Genomic DNA, 23,299 nt, shown 5'->3' with positions numbered 1-23,299 from the left:
AGGAAGGCGGAGGTAATGATGAGATGATACAAAATGAAATTTTTGTCATTACGTAATGATGAATTGAACGTACGATATAATAAAATGGAAATAAGTATTATATTTAAACTAACAACACTGTATATAATAGAATAGGTAACAATCATCCAAACAAGTTGTTATTAGATACCTCCATTAAATTTTTCTAGAGAAAAAATTATATATTATTGAGGTCATCTTTTCAAATTAGCAAAGCTTTTTAATCTCATGTTCATGCGGAGCCATAATTTTAAGTTTATAATTTCTTATTATTGAACTCATCTTCATTAATTATTAGTAGGCAATAATATATATGTATATTTAATTATTTCTCTAACATAAATATAAGAACCAAACAAAAATTATTAGATCCGTTCAACTCGTTATTAATATTCTCCCTTCACCTTACTCACTCTTCATAATATTCTCCCTTCACCTTACTCACTCTTCATTTGATAGAAAATTCTATATAGATTTACCTCCGCTCTACCCTTCATTTGTCATGGATCTTCATCATAGTTATTAAGTTTGCAATTAAATATTTTCGCATATTCAGTAAAGTTTTAGTATAATCATAAGATCTAAACAAAAATTATTAGATATGTGTCCTTGCTCGTACCCTTCAATTGTCAGAAAATCGTATATTAATTTACCTCCTTTCGATTTTTGAACTTCTTTAATACATAAATTTTAAATATTTAAGTTGTGAATAAGATATGAATTTTAATTTCCAGCTAGGCACCTTCACACAATAAGAAATGCATTAATCTTATTTCCTTTCTCATAGATTATTAGAATTATAATTATATTAGGTAGTTACCAAATTACTGGACAAATTACCCACTATTATTATTTAATAACTAATTATTATTGTTGGTATAACACACATGAATCAAGATTTTTTAATAACTAATTATTATTGTTGATTGATACTTCTTATCTGTTTTTTCTATTCTTTAGTAGTTGACTTGAATAATCCAAACTAATTCCCCTTTATTCAATAAAAATTAGTGGAGTACTAGAGTTTGAACAGATCAAAATAAAAACAAAAAAATAGTTTAATGTCAAAAAAAACTTAAAAGTGTTTTACACGTCAAAATTTTAAAAATAAAGTGTTTATTTTTTACATAATTATTTTTTTATTCAAATCATAAAAGTCATTTTGGATCAGTTCCTCGCTTTTGTTGTTGTTGTTGATGATAATGTATTAAATAAGCCATGTACAGTAAGGGGTCGTTTGGTGTGAGGGATAATACCAAATAGTCCCGGGATTAAATTATAGTACCGCTTATTTAGTTGTTTGGTTGGCAAGTTCGGGATAACTTATCCCGGGATTAATAATTAATACCGGGATAAGTTATCCCTCTCTTGGGGTGGTATAGTAATCCCGGGATAACTTATCCCGGGATAAAATAGGTAAATGACAAAAATGTCTCTTTCAACCCTTTTGTTATATCACTTTTTACATTAATGAAGGGCATTTTTGTAAACAAATAAATTGTTCTTAAAATTTATTATTTTGAATACAACAAACCAAACACTCAATAAAAAATAATCTCAACACAACTTATCCCATCATAACTAATCCCAACATAACTTATCCCAACATAATTTATCCCATCATAACTCATTTTCAAACCAAACGACCCCTAAGTGTTAATGGTGGTCACTTCATATGATGTCTATGTAGTTATTAAATGTTAGAATTAAAAAATTAATGGTACTTGTACGATCTGAACTACAATTATTCTTACATTTAAATCATAGTATTTTTTTGGAAATAAATAATTTTCTGACTTTTAATTAGGTGTCACTATCATGTTCAAAAAACCTTGTATATATATTATAAAAAAAAAATCTTGACTTTTTATTTTTATTTTTGGGAGCTGAGGGTCCTCCGGAAACAGCCTCTCTACCTCCACGAGATAGTGGTAAGGTATGCGTACACTTTATCCTTCCCAGACCCCACTTTGTGGGATTTCACTGGGTATGTTGTTGTTGTTGTTGTCGACTTTTTCTATTTGTTTTTTTGTTTTTTATTGAAAATATTTTGGCCGGTTGTGGACACTTATTTGATCCAATAAATAATTTTGGTCCACAACTTTAGTGAGATTGAAAGAATATGAGGGGGACCCCCTCCGTTACCTCCTTCCCTTCATTTCGTCAAGTGCACATCTAAATGAGAGACATGTGTCTTATTTAAATTTTTAAAGTCAAGATTAACAAATATTATAACCATAGTTAAGTAAACCAATTTTGGGAAACTACTGTTAGGGTTTTGCCCTGATTTTCTTACCGTAATTTAAAATTTATTTTTCCTTAAAGAAAAGACAAAACATTACCATAAATATTTTTACTTTTCCTGAAAGGAAAATATAATATTCTTTCATATTTGGTTTATTCTCTCCTTTTAGGACTCCTTTTCTAGTAAGAAAATGTTTTAGGACTCTATAAATATAGGTTTGTTTCTTCTAACACAATAACAATATAATCCACAATGTAGTTTTCTAAGAGTTTTGTTTATGGGGAGATTTTCTCTCTACAGTTTTTATGTTTTTTATTAGTTTTTAATTATGTAGACCAATGGTCATATCAAATAATAATATTATATCTTTTAGTATAGTTTTATGTGTCGTCTAATTTATCAACCATATTATTTGCAATTGTAAGCTTCCGCATGACGCCATAATCACCCTTCATAACCCAACAACTACTTCCTAAATTGGTAAGAACAAGATATTTTCTATAAATTTGATATTTATTGATTTCATTTTATATTTTTTTATTTAAACATTAGATTTGTACGATATTTAAAATGAGAATCAGTTAAACAATTTTTTGTAATAATAAATTATGTTCTTGAAATATTTTATATGTTGAGAAACGAAATAAAAGATGTGAATAATTATCAATGTAGACAAAAACCTTTTAAAAAAGGGGAAATTATTAGAACTACAAATGTGAAATATCAAAATTACCACACTTTAGTAAGAGGAGAAAGTGTGGCTACGTACTGTGTTTGAAGGGGGAAAAATAAGTATGTTTTAAAATTTGTTTGTTGGGAATAAAAGAAAATTTTAATAATTTAAATAAAAAATATACAATGAAATCAATGAATATCAAAATTTAATCAAAATATCTTGTTCTTACCGCATTTAGGGAGTAGTTTTTCAAAATTGGTTGACTTAACTATGGTTATAATATTTGTTAATCTTGACCTTAAAAAATTAAATAAGACACATGTTTCTCATCTAGATGTGCACTTGACGAAATGGAGGGAATTTAAAATATCATTTTTACAATTAATAATGCCAAAGCCTTTTATTGGTTCATCAAAGATCAAGAGAATATTTTAAGCTAAATTATACTCTCAATTTTTTTTGCTTGTTCATTATTCTAAATTATAAACAAATAAAATATATTATTTGTTTTCCTTTTAATTTTACCATTATCATTAAGCAAATCAAAGTGATAACATTAATTGGGATTAATTATTATTAATAAGGGTAATTTAACTAAATAAATATTTATTGCTTTGTCTTTTATACCTCACTTATTGGATTTCACGTGAATTTATTGTTGTTGTTGTTTGTAATTGCCCTGTTTCACTTTATTTGATTTCTTATTAGTTCCTTCCAAGAAGAATCATGTATTTCAATATATTTCATTAATGGATATTTTTATAGCAACACAAATATCAAACATAATATATTTAAGATTACAAGTTGTAAAAGGTTTATAGTTAAACTAATTAACTACACACTAATGTTCTGACATGTATAAAACCAAGTACAACAACATATAATGTATATAATATACTCAATATTGTAATTAATTTCACAAGTAAAGTCTAAAAAGAAAAGGAAAAAAAAGATGATGTATATATAATCTTACCCTTGTTTTAGAAAAATAGAGATATTATTCCCAATAAATTATCTGCTTAAATAAAACATATCATGAATAAAATTTCGGTGAAGAGAAACATAATAAATTTTATTAATACAAATTTAAATTAATCAAAATTTCACATAAATATCGATCACCCAACGAAAACAAATAATATAAATCAACTATTGGTCCAAACAAAAGGAATATAATTTAGAGAATCCAGACAAAGATGTTTTATTATGATCTCCAAGACATCAAATCTTTGGATTCACTTCATTCTCTACCCCTTCCTCTCTTAGCAAATATTCCATCCATCAATTTTAAATATCATTTAAAGGTTTGATTATTTAATAATAAAAAATATTTAATAAAATAAATTATAAATTATTCACCAAACTATTCATTATTTCTTCTCAAAATGAGCAAGATTTTTTTTAAAATACTACTCTAATTTAGTTATTTTTAAAATGATTTTTCGTTTGGATCAAAAGTAGTATAAATATAGTGTAAATATGAGGCAGAAATATAAGATAATTTAAGTTTTAATTAATTCAATATTATAAATTTTTGTATTGGACTTATTATAATTTTAAAATTATAATTCATATTTATTATTTATTGTAATTTTCATGAGTGTTTATACACAAATTTATTTATATTTATTTTATACTATATATAAAAGAGATACAAAGATCAAATGAATCCAATATTTGCAAAGTTCTTTCTCTCAATTTTGTCGGTGATATGGAGTTGGTTCAAACACCAACACGGCATATTTTTGTGTTTTTCTTGCTTTTTGTGAAGCCTAAAATAAATATTAAACAAAGATATATAATTTACACTTGACGATAAATAGAAGAAAATAAGGCATTAATATGAGCTATGATGTAATGGTGAAATTGTTTCACTCTTAATACGACGTCTCATGTTCGAACTTTGAATGCTTGAAGGCCAAGACTACCATGGAAGAACCAATTAATACATGAATTATATAAAAACAAAAAACTTTAACTTGTAAAATTAAAGATGAAGTTTTTTTAAAATGATAACATATAATTGGATGTGGTTGGTATTTTGATGGCATCGTTGTCCATAATATTTTAAATTAACAAGGTTAGATTATTTATGTTACACAAATGATTCAACAATAAATCAAATGAAATAAACAGCTAAATGCCAGTCATCACATTTCTTTGCAGAAAAAGAAAAGCCTCAATTATTTTGGGAAAATCATGGATATATACATTTCGATCAATTAGGTCATCAATATGGTCGAAATGTATACAATATTAACACACACACACACATATATATATAATGTATATGTTGTGAATAGTATATGTAAATTTAGTATAAAATATTTACTATCTACATTCTTTATATATATTTTATAAATTAGTTGATCGAAGTATTTAGAGTTGTAATTATTTCAATTATTTTAAAAACTAATTGGGCCTCATTGTTCAATTGACAAGCGTATTTTTACAGGGAGATTTACACGAATAGGCACTTTTAGGTCAACCATTTAAGTTTTGTCCTCGTTAAATTTAAAAATAAACTCCCTGACCAAAATTTTATCTCTAAGAATTCTAGACAAATTCTGACGTATCGCTAGAATTTTGGCTCAAGTCCAGACATATTTTAGATCGATAGGTAATTTATCTTGTTGCAAATTAGGGGTGTACATGGTCAGGTTGGTTCGAATTTTTCAAATATCAAATCAAATTATTTGTGTCAGATTTTTAAATTTATAAACCAAACCAAACCAAAAAAAACTCGGATTTTTCAACCTCAGGTTTTTTTGGGATTTTTTCGGTTTTTTCGGATTTTCCGGTAAAGTATTCATACAAACATATAATTTACCTCTACTTCAAATATTTCTTTAGTCCTACCAAAATACAACTATTTAAGGTGTTTCTTAAAAAAATAACATAAAATATGATATGATTAATGACACTAAAATATCTAACAAAAATAATAATAATGAAATCGTGTAAAACAAATATTGCAAATTAACAAGTCATAATGAAAATTATCATAATTTAAAAGTACTAAATCATGCTAAAAAAAAGTTTAATAAGTATTAGTTACGTGACTAAATATTAAAGGAAATTAAAATTAGATTATGTATTTTATTTGTCTAAACCAATGTAAAACTAAAGAACCAATATTCAATATTATTGTCATTCTTAGTGTTGAATTAATTTTCTTTTTGCATTAGTATTAATTTGATTTTGATTTAAGCTTTATTATAATTACCAACATCTGTGAACTATAATCTTTATTGGACCATTCAGAATTCTATTCAAACTTGAAATAATATATTAAAAGATAAAAACTATGAAAAAGTATGAGAAATATTTAAAATTTATATCAAAGTAAATATTTTTATGTATAAAATAAAATTTAAAAATTATATATATAATGTCGGGTTGGTTTGGTCTCGGATTGGTTTATTTTAGTTAAAACCAAACCAACCCAAATATAGTCGGGTTTTTTTTTCAATACCAAACCACTAGTCGGGTTTTTTTTAGATTTAACTCGATTTGCGGTTCGATTTTGTACACCCCTGCAAATTATGACATATGTTAGAATTATGATCACAAATCTTGATAAATCAACAAAATTGGGCCCAAAGTCATGACGGACCCACCTATATTAGTCCCGATAATTTTCATTCAATGGTTAAAAGGCCCAAGGGCCCAAAACAATGGTCCATTGGCACAGGTTTTTTGTTAATATTTATAAAAGGGCCAAGGGCCCAAAACAAAACCCGAGTCTGGTCCAAAAGTGACCCGACCCATAAAAACAACAAAGCAGCTTAAAAGGGACCCCATTTAAGCTATAGTCCAAGTTTTTAAATTTATTGCAAGTTTAGCTATTTTAAAATAATTTCAATTTGTGAATCTATAACTTCAAAAATTCTAGACATATATGCATCTAAAGTTTAGCTTGCAAAGTCTAACTTCAGATAAATAATTTAGTGACTACAGTAAAATAAAGTAAAAGTTAAGGTTTATACACAAAATATCTTTTAATCTCTAATTTTAAACATGTCAGGTTGAAGATTGGAATTAAAGAATCACTAAAAAGGGAGAGATATATCCTATTTGAAACAAATTAAAACAAAAAGTAAAATTAAACGAAATGAGTATTTCATATTATATTTTCCTTATAATATCACATCATCAATACAAAAATATCTGGATAACTAACATCGTCATCAGGAACAGAACCCATGGAATTTAGGAGGCTCATCTGAATTTCCTTCAATGAATAATTACATTATTCATTAGATTAAAATTGTTAAAGCCCAATCGAATAGTTTGTGACTTCACATAATTACATATTCATATTTTAAATCTCTTCATGAATATCTTGACTCCGTCACGAATTGTCATACAAAGATTTGGAGACTTTTAGACAATCATATCAACATTATAGTGACTTGCACATAATGCCAAGAAATTCTAAGGCAGTTACGAAGACTTCGTCACAGAAGATTTGCACACTTGATGTACCCAAGATTTATGCTCAAGCGTTACTGACATGTTTTCCTGCTTCCATGTCTTAAAACATTATCTTTTCTTTTTATAATAATATTCTTGTTCGTTTTCATTCTTTTTATAAATGATTTTATACTAAATTTTTTTTATTAACAGTTGTGCTTTCTTCTTTTTCTTTTCTTTTTTTTTCAATTGATGTACTCAAGTCGAAGATATTTCAGAAATAATCTCTCTACCTTCACAAGATAATAATCAGAAGAGAGAAAGAAATGTTCAGCCACTTGCTTGTAAGAAAAGGAATTTTGAAGAGAGAAAAAAAAGGCAACATTGACATTAAATGAGGTACTTGGTAACGTGAGAATCAGAAGAAAGAAAGAAATGTTTAGCCACTTTCTTGTAAGAAAAGGAATTTTAAAGAGAAAAAAAAAGGCAACATTGACATTAAATGAGGTCCTTGATAACGTGAGAATCAGAAGAAAGAAAGAAATGTTCAACCACTTGCTCATAATAAAAGGAATTTTGAAGAGAGAAAAAAAGGCAATATTGACATTAAATGAGGTCCTTGATAACGTGCAAATCAGAAGAAAGAAAGAAATGTTCAGCCACTTGCTCGTAAGAAAAGAAATTTTGAAGAGAAAAAAAAGGGCAACATTGACATTAAATGAGGTCCTTGATAACGTGAGAATCAGAAGAAAGAAAGAAATGTTCAGCCATTTGCTCGTAATAAAAGGAATTTTGAAGAGAGAAAAAAAAAGGCAACATTGACAATGAATGAGGTCCTTGATAACGTGAGATGAATTAGCATACCAATTAGGAAACTTGCCAAATTACAAATTTTTACCAAAATCTTGGTTATTATTCAACTTAATTAATTAAATCATATGATATTGACACCTCTATTGAAAAGTATTTATATGTACGACTTATATATTGCAAACCACCTAATAATGCACATGCAATTTGAGTCACTAAACATATCTTTTTGTGTGTGGCTGCTAACTTTTACTTAATGGGTAAACCACTCACAATTAACAGTAGTATGCATTTAACTTAATATCTTTCCGTTCTTAATTAAAAAATTTAGGTTTAAAACTCTCAGTAATAGAAAAAATTATGTTAAGAGTGTAACTTCAAGAAATTAATCTTAAAATTTGAAATTTAGATTTAGTCAAATTTCAATATGATTGAGTCAAATTTATTAATAACAATATAATCAATCTCTATAATGATATCTCACTATAATCAATAATTTTTTCATAATTTTGTGAGTAAAATTATGTAAAACGTCAGTCCATAAAATTTACTTATCATCTTTTTAGCTCAATTTATAAAATTTTACTATTAAAAATGACGATTCGACCTATTCTTTTTACAAAAAAAAATGTCCGTCTTCTTCCTCCTTATTCATCTGTTGTTGTTGGGATTGTTTAGGAGTGACACCCTCGACAAGACTTTCTTCATATTCAGGGCTCAAATTCGAGACCTCTAGTTAAAATGACGTTTTCAACATGATTTTTTCCATATTCAGTGCTCGAATTTGAGATCTCTAGTTAAAGATAGAGGTTTTCCACCAGTGTGCCACAACTATTGTTGGTCATTTTCTTTGTTTTATTTTTCATGTTATATTACTATATTTTAACAATATCTGAACAAACGATATTATTATTATTACAATAGAAATGAGGCTATAGTCTATTTCCAAGTCAAAATCAAGTATCGTCACAAATAGTCTTACATTTTTTTTTACTTTAAAAGCGCCGGGTTTCTTCTTTACCTACCTAATATAGTACCAAAGTCTATCAAGTTTGAATTTTTTTCCTAAACTTAACCATAATGGACCACCAACTACTACATAAAAAATATGTGGTAATAAGTCAAAGAAAAATTAATTGTAGGAACCTGAACATTTAAAATGCTAATTTTGGACCACTAATAAGTTTTAGACAACGTTTAAAATTTAAATTTGTGTCAAAAAATCTCACATTAAAGGTAATGTACTTTTTAATAAAGTTGACTTAAACTCGAGACTTTTGATTTAGAATGAAAGAGTACTTACTACTCAACCAATCCACTACAATTGTTAGTAGTATTTAACTACTTATTAATTTGAAAATAAAATAGTAACAAAAATACCTCTAATTAAAACACACAAAAAAAAAACTTCTAGAATCTTTTGTGAAGTTTGACCATTTATCAATTTGAACTCCGTGAGTCATTCATGAAGTTTGAATCGATAAAGATTAACACTCCAGATTTTCCGTTTCAATATATTTGTCATACTTCCTTTTTTAGTCCATTTGTCATACTTCCTTTTTTAGTCCATTTTAAAAAAAAATGTCTCTTTCCACGTGACATATTTAAAATCACAAAATTAAATGACATTTTAATACATTTGACATATCTTTAATTTTAGACATCAAAATTCAAAAATTCTTTTTACTTTCTTAACTTTGTTCCGAATCAAACTCAGATAAACAAATTGAAACGGATAAAGAATATCTAATACTAGTCTTGGGAAAAACAAATATTCTCCAAGCAAAATCTCCTGCAAGTAATAGTTCGATTTTGCTAATCTTTTTCACATAATATTTTAAGTAATTCAACTTTGATTTTTCTCATATATAGTGGAAGTCGGCTATAATGTAAAGTCGGCAAAACAAATTCTCTGTATTAAAAATGTTTTTTTTTTAATATAAAGGATAGTACTATTTTAAGCAATTGCAGAGCTGTATGAAGAGTTGGCGCCAGCAATTATTGACAGTTGAAAACATTTAATATAGACACATCATTTTGTAATGTGCTAATGAGCCAAAAAAACAAAAAGATTGAATCTTGACCATTCTTTCTTGCTTCTTTGTCATTTTGATGGTCAGAGTTAACTGATACAGCTTGATGATACGAGTTATTAGCTATTATTTAATTTAAGTTCATATAGTGTTGATGGTCAAAATTATTTAATACTTACGTTGATACATAGCTTGGTTTAAGTCTAGATAGTGTTGATGGTTAGAAGTATTCGATACTATTGTTGATGCGAGGCACTAGCTATTCAATAAAAGCTTTGGTAGATAAGCTAATAGAATTTACAAGGTAGGTGGACAAAGTTAGCTCATACTATGCTCATACATAGCCATGATTGACAAACTGATAGAGTTATTCGATATATATGTTAGTAAAAGGTGGGCGGTAAACTTAGCTAATCTGGTACTACTTATGGTCATATAAGGTAGCACCTACTTGATGAATAAACTGAGTTACTCAATATATGTGCTAGTAACGAGGTAAGTGGAAGTTAAAACCTATACTTCTACTCATATGAGGTAGTATTGGTGGATAAACTAATAGAGTTATTCAATGCATGTGGGTGGTGGAGCCACCTTAGAATTAAGGGTTCATCCGAACCCTCTTCGGCGAAAAATTATATAATTTATACATGGTTAAAATAATTTTTTAGGTATAAATAGTAGATGTTGAACCCCTTTCGGTTACTTCGTGTGTCTATTTTTTCAGATTTTGAACCCCCTTATTGAAAATCGGCCGTAATCTCGTGCTTTACCAACGCATTCAATGGATTCCATCATGAACCGAACCTGGGTTCAGGTCTTGGTGTATTTTGACATGATTCTCAATACGCTATCTAAACTAGGAAAGTCAGTAAGGAAAGGTGGGACAAAGAAAGCTCTACTTTGAGCAGCTGGTGCATCAACCTCTTTCTTTCACAGGGGAATTGCGTGAATGATGAGACCGGCTATCTAAACTAGGAAAGTCAGTAAGGAAAGGTGGGACAAAGAAAGCTCTACTTCGGGCAGCTGGGTGCATCAACCTCTTTCTTTCACAGGGGAATTGCGTGAATGATGAGACCGGCCTAACCTTAAGTCAAGGCTCTTCCCTCTAGTAACGAGGTAAGTGGACAAGGTTATCTGCTGATATGAGGTAGTATAGATGGTTAAACTGATAAAAGTTATTCCATGCATGTGCTAGTAATGCGATAAGTGGACAAAGTTATTCGATACTTCTGCTCATACAAGGTAGGTGGACAAAGTTATTCGATACTTTTGTTCATACAAGGTAGCATTTGATGGATAAACTACTGAGTTATTCAATGCAACTAGGTAGGTGAACAAAGTTGTCGTTATATGATCCGCTTGATAGTACGAGGTGTCAGCTACTCTATGAAATAATCGAGGTGAACACAAGATGGCTGAAAACCACTATAATAAAAGTAAAAATATGGATGCATTCTAATCAGTACCAACGTAACCATCATAATAACCACAGGCCAGAAATGTGACTTTACTAATTCTCAAGTTTCTTGCTTCATAGTAATGCAAAGATGCTCCAAGAAGTTCATCAAGAACAAACTGCACCCAAACCTTGCATTATCTTATATGCTAAAAGAAAGCCTTTGTTATGTAAATTTACAAATCTAGAAAAAACAAGCTCAGCTAATTCTATACATTTAATAAAATAACAAGATATAGAATTTATAGCGTGGACTACGATTCATCAAATGAGACCCCATGTTCTGCTGGCAAAATAGGAAAATGGTCATGGCTTACTGACCTGAACGAATGTTTAGAAGCTTTAAGTGTGTTACATTCCTGCAGTATTCGTCACCCTCTTAACGAATAAAGAATCTCATGGAATCTGAGTAGCTTGAATCAGCAACAGTTGAAAAGCATGGCAGAGAAGACTCGTGCTTTGCTTCAGAAGAGAGGCATTTTGTCGTGGAACAGTTCCTTAACTTAAAAACATTCAAGCCCAAAATCACTGGCTAAAGATCAAAATGTTTGTCAGTCATCCAAGTAATCATCATTAAACATCATTCTAGCACTAGCACATTCCTCTATTGCTTTTGCATTTACTTCCCTGCCATACCTCCATATGTAGTTCAACCCGATGAGCAGCTCTGTGATTGCTGATTCTGTCTTTTCTTGATTTGCATAATAAAGGGTTTGGACAAGCAGAACATTTGTTCTAGAAACGAAGTTCTGATGCTCGAAACTCCGCTCAGATTGCCATCTTATCATGTTATGAGCAAGAGGAGCAAGCCATTCTAGTATCCCCAGCATTGCTTCATTCCATTCTCCAGCAAGAACTGTGTCATAAACGGATGACGTCAAGCTCTTAGCAAATGGCTTTAATTTCGCCCTGAGGGCTGCTCTTAAACTAGCCGGTAGCATGTTGTACAGGTCTTCTCTTGCATCATGTCCGATCAAGTGAGGAGATGCCACTAGTTTCTCAGTCACGATAATGACATTTGCATAATGCAGTGCTAAGGCAGCAGCCCCGAGAGTTTCTGGAGGAGCGTTTAGCAGCCTTTTTTTCGCATTATAACTTGTTAGATAAGAGCAAGTTGAATAGCCATCAGCAAGTCCATCTACACCAGCTCCTTTCATTGCATTGAGAAAACCGGAATGAAATCCATGTGGATCTAGATGGCAATTACTTAGAGGAGAACCATTCCCAACCATCATGCAGCCTTTAAGCGGTCCAGAGGTCGGTCGAGCATGTTTCGAATTTGAGCCTTTTCCATTTAGGTTACCTGAACGATCACGGGATTTCCACCACTTCATGCCGGATTTATTAAATAGAGGGAGAGGGCCAGACTTTGTTGTCGACCTCCCCAGAGGACCCGAATAGAAACCAGCAGAAGAATGCCTTCCAGGAATCGGGCTTGCTGTTGATGTTGAACTTTTCAAGGGACCGGAATAAGAATTGTGAATGTTCCTTGTGCTCGAAATTGGTCCAGATTTGGCAAGGATGCTTTCTACTGGTTCCGAGGAAAATCTAGACAGACTACTTTCAGATGGGTGAACAGATGACTGAGCATAAGCAACTGACTGGCTCCGATGGATTTGATCAGAATCTAGATCTCTGGATGCTTTAGCCCTCTCATCCACGACCGGATCAACTCCAAACACATGCCCTATCCTACTAAATATAGAAAACAAGGATCTCGCCAAAAGACGGACAATATAATCATAAGTTCTATTCCAAATAGAGACATCCTTAAGGTGCTTCACCTCCTGCTTCTTCCACGCAAGCTTCTTCTCGTATTCAACCAAAGTAATGCTATCTGCATCATCATTTCCCTTCAATCTCCTCAATGTCTGTTCAAGATCAGAAAGATTCTCCATTTCTTGATACAAATTCGCGTTAATCACAATAAACCGTTCCATCTTCTTGATTTTTTTGTCCATCTTCCTCCATGATAGTTGCCACCCGTATGGATCAGCACCATCTTTTAGCAAATCATTGAAGGCTTGCTCAAAACTCTTCAAGAACGGATCATTACATTTCTTTGCAAGCCTAGAAACAGCAATTGCTACATGTCCCAAGTTCTCAACCAACTCAGTACATATCAATCTTGCAATATACGAATCATCATCTGAAATAAGCTTCTTTATACCGACCGAGTTCATTATCTCATCCCTCAATCTAGCCACTTGTTTATCACTTAGAGACTGCCATACATGAACCAGCTTAGACATCAAACTTGCAACTTCAAATGCTAGAACACCAACTAGCACCTTTTGATGACCACCACCCTCATGTTTTTTCGAATTTTTCCAGAAATTACGAAACCAAGATTCAGCAACCATCTCGAGTATCAAAGGGGATATTCAAGAATGATCTCAAACTCAAATCCACCAGCAACTTACTTCTGGCTAAAAACAATACAAACAAGAAAGAACATATAAGAACAGCTTATAAAAAACTTTAACTAGTAAATTTCTGAAACTTTTAAAGGGAAAACATGTGAAATCCATTTCTTTGATGACTACATCACTATTTGTCCTTTTATAAATTTTACAGCTTATAGCAATAAAAAGCAAATCTTTTATACTTTCTACTCCAAGATTTCATTATCCCATCTTAAAGTCTATACCTTTTAATTTGGTTTTCAGAGGAAAAAGAAAATCTTTTCCCCCCTTTTTCCTCTTCTTTTCCATAAATTCTGTGACTTTACTATCACTATCTGCTAAACCAAAAGTTCATCCAAACAGCACCCAAATCAAGCTCTTTTTCTTTTCTCAAAATTTCATTACAAAGCAAAATACAACAAGAACTAAAAAGGATTTAATACAAACAAGCAGAAGAATATAACTCGAAAATTCTTCCCAAAAAAGCAGAAATAACTTAAAAAGACTCCATTTTTACACTGAAATCTCAACCAAGAATGGAAAAAAAGTAGATAAAACCCCATAAAAACTACTTCACATAAACAACAAAGTCATAAACTCAAACCCCTTCAAAAATCAGAACTAAAACTACAAAAAGACTCCATTTTTAATTTTTAACCAAAAAAAAAACACCAAGAAAGCTGAAAACTCACCGATTATCTGAGAAGAACTTATGTGGACTACTACTCAAGAATCAAAAGGGGTTCCCTTCTTTTGTGATTTTGGGGTGGGGTGGGGGGTTTAGGGGGGGTGGGGGTAGAAGAAAAGGAAGGGAAGGGGAAGGTGAAGTGGAGACTATGAAGTCCACATGCAAGAAAGTGGAAATTTTTGTAAGAAAAAAAAAAGTTGAAAAAACGAGTGAAATTTATTGGTACATTTATTATTTTCTTGCATTTGCAGCCTCCAACTTATTCCAATTTATTGTTCTCCTTTCCACCAGCCCCCATTTAATTTGTTAGATTTTATTATGGTACTAATAATTCCTCCTTTCCTTTTCCTTTTCCTTTTCCTTTGCCTTTGCCTTTGCCTTTGCCTTTTGTTTGATTGGTTTTGCTTGGGGTTTGATATCCATGTTAGAGTTCACAATATTCATGTTGAGAAATAAAGTGTATCCGAATTTCTAATAAATGTGGTTTCATATATAGTATTTGAGAATTTTGATTAATAATCAAATATTACTCGCTTTGTTCCTAATTACTTGTCAATTTTTTCTTTTTAGTTGTCTCTAATTACTTGTCTATTTTGACAAATCAAGAAACAATTTTTTTTTTCCTATTATATCCTTAATTAATAATTTTGAAAAAAATAGAACTTCTTGAAAATCTTAAGTTTTTAGTTCATCCACTTTATAATTAATAGAGGTAAAATGGTAAATTCACTATGTCAATCATTATTTTCTTAATCAGTGTGTCAATTCAAAAGTGAACACGTAATTAGGAACAAAGGGAGTACTACTTATCAAACCATCACAATTCTTAAGAAGTCATTTGGTTGCTAATTAGAGATATGTATGTAATTTTTAGTAAAGCAATGATTAGTTATGAAGATGTGGCACCTTCGTTTTAATTTGTTTGTTTACTTTCCTTTTAAGTCTATTTGAAAAAGAATGTGTCTTTTCTTTTTTAACAATTTTTTAAATTTGACTTTTCATGTAACATGTTTAAGGCTATAATATATTAAAAGATATTTTAGTATATTCTACATATCTTCAATTTATGATCACATGATTCAAGAATTTTATGTACCATCTTAAATTCTGTTTTAAGTCAAAATAAGACAATTAAATTGAAACAGAGAGAGTATTATATATATATATATATATATATATATTATTTATGCAAAAATTAGTTATTCATATATTAGTTATTTCATTTTTTATTTTATACAACTCCTTAATCAGATACTAAATATGATATTATTTATTAAATATTAGCATAACTCACTTTCAAACCAGCTGCCAAACGACTACCTTTATTTGATTTCAAATCTTTAATTAATGCTAAAAAAAAAATCGAAAAATGGTATGTAAAATCATCATCTTTAATATATTTCCCTTTTTATACTACCTTTAGTCAAAAGAGTCAAACCGAAGAAAATTTATTTGTCAAGTGAAAGAGCTGGTCCAATATCATCAAGTTTGTACTTATTTTTTCTGACCATATTTATAATCTTAAAAAGAGTACTCATTTACTCAAAAAAGGGAAAATCATATTAAAGGAAAACATATCTTTGTTTGATGGAAGACATTTAAAATTTTGATTACAAATTTGACTCTATAAGAAATTATACTTAATATATTTCTTTCTTTTTTAGTCATTGAATGATTTTCAATAAATTACTTCTACAGCTAATTACCAACCTTGAGTAATAAAGTGCTTTGATTTAAATACAATACAAACTTTTTTGAAGATTGTATTATAATTGTTTTTTTTTTAAAAAAAAATATCTCATGTTTCATTTGGATAAATTAATCCAATAATTATAATTTTGGAATAATTTGGTCCATAAAGCAAATGACAAGTTCGCAGACAAGTTATCTCGAGATTATAATCCTTCAACTAATTTATCTTACCTAAAGAGTGGAATGAAGCAAAATAAATTGGATGGAATAAGACAAATTGAGTTTGAAATCAAATTTATACTTTATTTGATCGAATTTATAACCTTCAACTAAATAAATTATTTTAATCTCAAACTTAATCCTTAGATATCTCTTAACTGAGTTTGAAATTAAATTTCTACTTATTTGACTAAACTTATAAATTCATTCCAGGATAATTTACACTTCAATCAAATAAAACATAAAGTTTAACATCAAACTTAATCCTAAGATAGAGTTTTCCAAAAAAAAAAAAACTACTTGAAATGAAGACATCTGCTCATCCCAACTTTCCCAGATTCCCCATCGCCCCTTCTCCTTTACGAGTCTGAATTTTTCAAATCATTACAAGAAAAAAAAGAAATGAGTGATACACCTGCCTAGACAAAAGTCAAAGGTGAATTTCGTAGGTGGACGTAGTTCATGAACCAAACGACCCCGCAATAGTCTCGTCTATCCCAACCCAAGTAGTGAAATTTAAAATTTGAGAGGCAAGAAGTAGCAAATAATTTGAAATTTGAGACTAAAAAGGAAAAATATATAAATAGAGGGGGCAAAGGAAAATATAGAGAGATTAGTCTCAATCATTATAGATGACCACGCGGAGAAAATAGCTTATTACTGTTTTGACCTCCGGGTCAAATCTTTGGGACCCATTTACGACAATAACATGACCCACCCACTTAACCTGGTTTGACCCGACTCCTCCTTTTTAGCTTCTTTTTTCCTACTTTTCATATTTCTTTAACTGTTCTTTTAAATTTTATTTTTTAAAAAAAGACTTTAATATTGAAAGGAATCTTCTCAACTTATAGGGACTAGCAATATAGTACTATAGTATAAATTTCTGAGCTCGAGAAAATAAGCGTTATATATATATACATTTCAAAAGATAGGTTATTATTTTTTGTTTTCGGCAGGTGTTTGATACTTAATTATAGCCTAATTAATTTTGAATTGACGCTGAAAGTTTTATTTGAAGATAAATCATTTTTTAACAAAGGTGACTCTGTAGTCGAAGAGACTCAAAGTATTCGAAACTTGTGATTAAGGATGAATAAATATTTATCACTTTACCGTAGCTTTGATCGATCAAAAGATGATTATTTTGTTTGTTTGGTCAAGTGTTGCTTTTGTATAACAACTTTTTTTTAAAATATTGTGTCTTGGGAATGTGCACAAGTTTTACTACTTTGATTTCTAAGATAAAAAAATAATGATGTTTAGCAGCTTTTAAGAAAAAATTAAGGGTCCGTTTAGTCTTTGATAGTTTTCACTTTTTATTTTGAAAACCGTTTAAACATAAAAAGAAATACTATTTTGTATTATATACTATATAATATAATATCAATTTAAATATAATTAAATGAAATTGGAATCTTGAAACATTTTGTATAAATTATAAGCTATAGTAGACTGAAAAAAAAAAACTAGAGTAGGTTTTGAAGTATTCAACAAGCTCATGATCCACTCTAGTTTATTGTTTCTTGAGATATACTTTGATGTTATAATAAAAAGAGTTGGAGGAGCTATTATGATTATACCACTTAAATATACCAATTTTTGATTACTTCTTGGAGTCTTTTTTTAATTACTCGATAGCTATTAGCCTAATTTGAATTTGCATTCTTTATTAGAAGGGAAATATTGTCTACAAATAATTTTTCTACTCACAAGACTCGAACTTAATATTTCTTGAGATGTCTGATATTCAAGTTTGTTAAAACAATATTATTTGGGAATCAAATATTTTATTTTCTTATATAGTTTTCTATGACACAAGAGTTGAATGAAAAAGGAAATGACATGGTTTTTGGTCTTTCTTGTGTGAATCCAAACGACTTAAAAAGAGAGGATTTGTAATACTTATATTTTCTTATATTCCATGATTGTAAAGAAAATAGTTGCTTTCTAAGCTAGAATTATGGACTTTTTTTTATAGCTTAGTGTTTGTGGCAATTCTCCAAGTATAATAGTGATAGGAAATCATGAATGATTGAATTAAATCATAATGGGGTCAAAAATTGCATGTGTGATTAAGAAGAAATGCAATTTTGTGAAAAAAGGCAAAATATTTGGAAAGAGACATAATTAGGCCTTATGCATCTTTATATATACAATATTTTCAATGAAGAAAGTGACAGAAAGTAATAAGAAATTGATAAAACTTATATGATTACTTTGATAAGTCAAAAATGGGATCCAACCTTACTAGGTCTGAACATGATACGGTAAATATTGAATTACTGTATCAAAATTGAAACTTTTGATGTGATGATGTCAATATGATGATATTGGGCTTTCATATTGTACTACCTAAAGTTACATATTTAGCCAACTATCAAAATGTTACATTCGTTAGTTAAATATATATAAAAATATATTGTTATAAATTATAGGAACCACATATTATAGGTACTAAATAACATCCTATACCTTCTAGTTTTCTATTTACCAAAAATCCCTTAAAACTGATGTTTGCGGGATACATAGCGTTGTGCACGGGATACATTAGGTTTGATACATTTCACATAGCGGGATACATAGCGTTGTGCACGGGATACATTAAGTTTGATACATTCCACATAGCGTTGTGCACGGGATACATTAAGTTTGATACATTCCACATAGCGGGATACATAGCGTTGTGTACGGGATACATAGCGTTATGCACGAGATACATAGTGTTTGATACATTTCACATAGTGGGATACATAGCGTTGTGCAAGGGATACATGCGGGATACATAGGTAAATAAGGGATTTTTGAAAATTTTGAAATAAGTAGAGATAAATGGATATTAAGGTAAGTAAAGGAGTATAGTTAAATGGATATTATAGGAACCACATATTATAAGTACTAAATAACATCATATCCCTTCTAGTTTTCTATTTACCAAAAATCCCTTAAAAATAATGTTTGCGGGATACGTTAGGTTTGATACATTCCACATAGCGGGATACATAGCGTTGTGCACGGGATACATTAGGTTTGATACATTCCACATAGCGGGATACATAGCGTTGTGCACGGGATACATGCGGGATACATAGATAAATAAGGGATTTTTGAAAATTTTAAAATAAGTAAGGATAAATGGATATTAAAGTAAGTAAAGGAGTGTAGTTAAGTAATTTGTCCTTAAAATTATAATAGTTCTTCAAGATACAAATAAAAAAATGAGGTTACTGGGATTTGGTAATGCACCTACGATACACGTAGGTATAACTCTGCCTCTATCCATCTTTGGATAATAGGTCTTGGGGAGAGAAAAGGATTATACATTTAGTTGAGGTAGGGGTAAACTAACACAAACACCACGAACATCATTAAAAATATAAACATATAATTATGAGAGAGTGAACACACATATATAGTATATATTGAGCATAAAGTTTAAACATATGAAAGTTATTAGTTGAGGGAAATACTTATCGTAAAAGGGAACACTTTTATTAGATTAAAGGACGCATTACCAAAACAATTCATGCAACCAACAACACAAGAACGCATTACCAAAACAATTTATGTAACCATCTCGCCAAAATATTTAAGTTGTTAGAGAAGGAACACATTTATTAGATTCAAACTTGAAAACCTTACATTACCACAAAGTATAATATTAGGAAAAACACTAAAATTAGGCTATTGCCAGAAAACTCTTATGATAAAGCTTACAATCAGTATAGGACAACATTTTTCTTCGCGGCAATTCAAGTTTCTTCACTGTTCTACGATCTAAATTATAAAGATATAACTCGTAATCATCATACAAGTGAATCAAAAGTTCACCTTCTTGGATGTACAAAAACTTTAGATCCCACGCAGACCTGATTCTAATTTCACTGAGACGCTTACCAAAAGGGAAAATCCTCTCATTTAAGAGATTAATCATCATCATCAACATTACTAGCTTTACATATTGTTTCAAGTAGTGAACCTAACCTTGTGAAAAAATCAAGTGTCATCACCTAATAAGTCAAAAAAGCACAAAATAAGAATTGGTATCACAACAAAATATGTACTCATTGATAAGTGAATCAAATTAATTTAAGTAACAAGTATACACACATGTACATCACGAACACAGTTAGGATTTTCATTAAGGAAATTCAAGAAACTTACGGCTTATTGAACGAGAGAGAAATTGTTGATGATGGAAAAATAGAAAACTAAAAATTGAAGAGAAAACAAACTTGGACTCAATTCAAAAGGCTCAAATTTTCATATGTATATTACAACAATTTAACTCTTTTATAATAGAGTTTTACTAACTTAAAATAAGATAGCACTAATTCCTACTATAACTCAACTACTAACAAACTGAAAGGATTCTGCTATGTTTATTCAACCAACTATTTAATTTAGCTCTTTTATAATAGAGTTTTACTGACTTAAAATAAGATAGCACTCACTCCTACTATCACTCAACTACTAACAAAAGGATTCTACTATCTTTATTCAATCAACTACTTACGTGCTAAAGACTAAGTCAATTGAAATACTAACGACTAACTAAAGGATTGAATTATGTTTCGATCTTGCTATTATTCCGGTTTCTATAAAACTCGAAACTAATGTCCTTTTTTCATGAGAATATGGATTCAACAAAAAGTTGTTTCGATCTATAGTAACTAAGTAATATTTGATTGAACAAAAAACAATCCTTTTCCAATGAGAATATTGATTGAACAAAAGCTATTTACGTTTTAACCCCCAAGTTTGTTTGTTTTCAGTTTTAATTTGAATTCGATATTATACATTGCTATAATTCGAATTCGATATTTAAATAGTACCGAAATATTTGAAATTTACATATAATACTTATAATATATTTGTATTAAAAATATTTTAGTTATATATTTACCACATGCATTGAAACATGCCTATAATGTGTATAATATATTTAATTCAAAAAGTATTATAACTGTTGCTTATTTTTTTCTCTTATTAACGGTACTAAAAAATGTTATAAATTGTATAATACATTATATTGGGAAAGAGAAATATTTTAGTTGATAAGCTTATAATATATTTGTATAAGAAATTTCAAAACAACATTATTTTTTGTTCGGTTAATAAAGCTCTAGAACGGGAAAAAAATGGAGAGAGGGAGAAAGAGAAAAACGAAAAAAAGAAATACATTATATTACTATAAATGGTAATTATGAAGGTAATATATATTGTTTATGTAAAATAGTCTTACATATTTGACCAACGATTAAAATATTACATTCGTTAGTTAAATATATATAAAAATGTATTACGTATTATATATTATAAATATATATATTTTTGTGGAAAGTTGGGATACATGTTGGGCTTTCATATTGAACTACCTAAAGTTACATATTTGGCCAACGATCAAAATATTACATTCGTTAGTTAAAGATATATAAAAATATATTATTATATATTATAAATATATATTTTTGTATATTGATTTTCATTTATAAAAGATATATATTTATCGACTATCTAATTTAGGCCACGAGATTAATATATCCATTTCAAATTGGATTTCTTGTTTCATGTTTCATATTCTTCAAGAAAACATATCCTTTGATCCCCGCTTGCTCTATAGATAATTCTTTAAGATTAAAAATAATCAGAACTTATTAAATTTAAAATTTTGCTCGAGACAAATAAGATAAAAAATTAAAGATCATTCATATCTAATATAATTCTTGTTACTCACTAATTTGAAAGGTAGGAATTGCACAAGTTATCCTCTTTAAGTATCCATATTTAAAATATAACTACCTACTAAAATTCTTTAAAATATAATCAATTTTATATATTTCAGATCGTACTTTAAATTTATTTTTGTAAACTTTTGCTATTCTTAAACAAGAGTCCTAAATATGGTTATTTGTGCAGGTTTCTTTCATTTCTGTTTATGGATCTTTCCAGCCTTGTTTTAATCTTCTGTTTTGACGTAGTATGTTTATTATTAGGGAAAATTATTATTGGGGAAACCATCCTATTAGATATATATCAATATCATATATACTAGTTTTATTTATACTTTCAAATAATCACGTATTTTACCATTAATTAAAAAATTCTATCATATATTGAGGAAGATTTATCGAGATACATGTATTTTTGCTACTGGATACACTAAAATAGGGAGCGAGGCGAGCGAGATAGTCATGTATGTTGTGCCGTAATTTGACTATCTCTAGAAAAATCACCTTTTGAAATGTTCCAAGTATAAAACAATATGAGAAATACTTAGAAAGAGTCGCTACTTAATTTTTTAAAGAAATTAAGAAAACTTATAATTTTCAAAGATTTAAACAGAAAAAATCATTTGAAAGTGCCAAAGGGGGTTCGGGGTTCAATTTACACTTCGAGAAGGGTTTAAGCATTCGAAGTGTCCGCTAACATGCGGTTGACCTGCGATTTGACTTAAAATATATTTGACTATTTTTAGAAGAAATAATAACATAAAAATATATATAATAATTTACACTAATCGATTAAGTTTGAAAAATAACTAAGAAATGAACCATTTTATTCTATCTTTTTAGAAGGAAGAGACCTAAAATGAAAATATTTGAATTAAGGTGCAAGTGATTAGAAAATTAATAAAACTA

The 23,299-nt window shown here is 29.3% G+C and overlaps 1 protein-coding gene across 1 annotated transcript; it reads right to left on the bottom strand.

The window, feature by feature from the left end:
• Positions 1–11,779: 11,779 nt before the first annotated feature.
• On the bottom strand, positions 11,780–14,958 carry LOC125837072 (protein PSK SIMULATOR 2). The gene is made up of 2 exons (XM_049516220.1): positions 14,752–14,958; positions 11,780–14,083 (listed from the first exon to the last, which is right to left on the bottom strand). The coding sequence occupies exon 2, from the start codon at positions 14,015–14,017 to the stop codon at positions 12,206–12,208; it is 1,812 nt and encodes a 603-aa protein (XP_049372177.1). The 5' UTR covers positions 14,018–14,083; positions 14,752–14,958; the 3' UTR covers positions 11,780–12,205.
• Positions 14,959–23,299: the final 8,341 nt, after the last annotated feature.

Source organism: Solanum verrucosum, unplaced genomic scaffold (genome assembly GCF_900185275.1).
Source record: "Solanum verrucosum unplaced genomic scaffold, falcon-dt-bn FXZP01000165.1, whole genome shotgun sequence".
NCBI lineage: Eukaryota > Viridiplantae > Streptophyta > Magnoliopsida > Solanales > Solanaceae > Solanum > Solanum verrucosum.
This window is presented reverse-complemented; position numbering and strand designations above follow the sequence as displayed.

What these genes read in the sequence shown, in the direction of transcription:
- LOC125837072 (XM_049516220.1), bottom strand. Translation starts at nt 14,017, where the DNA reads ATGGTTGCTGAATCTTGGTTTCGTAATTTCTGGAAAAATTCGAAAAAA.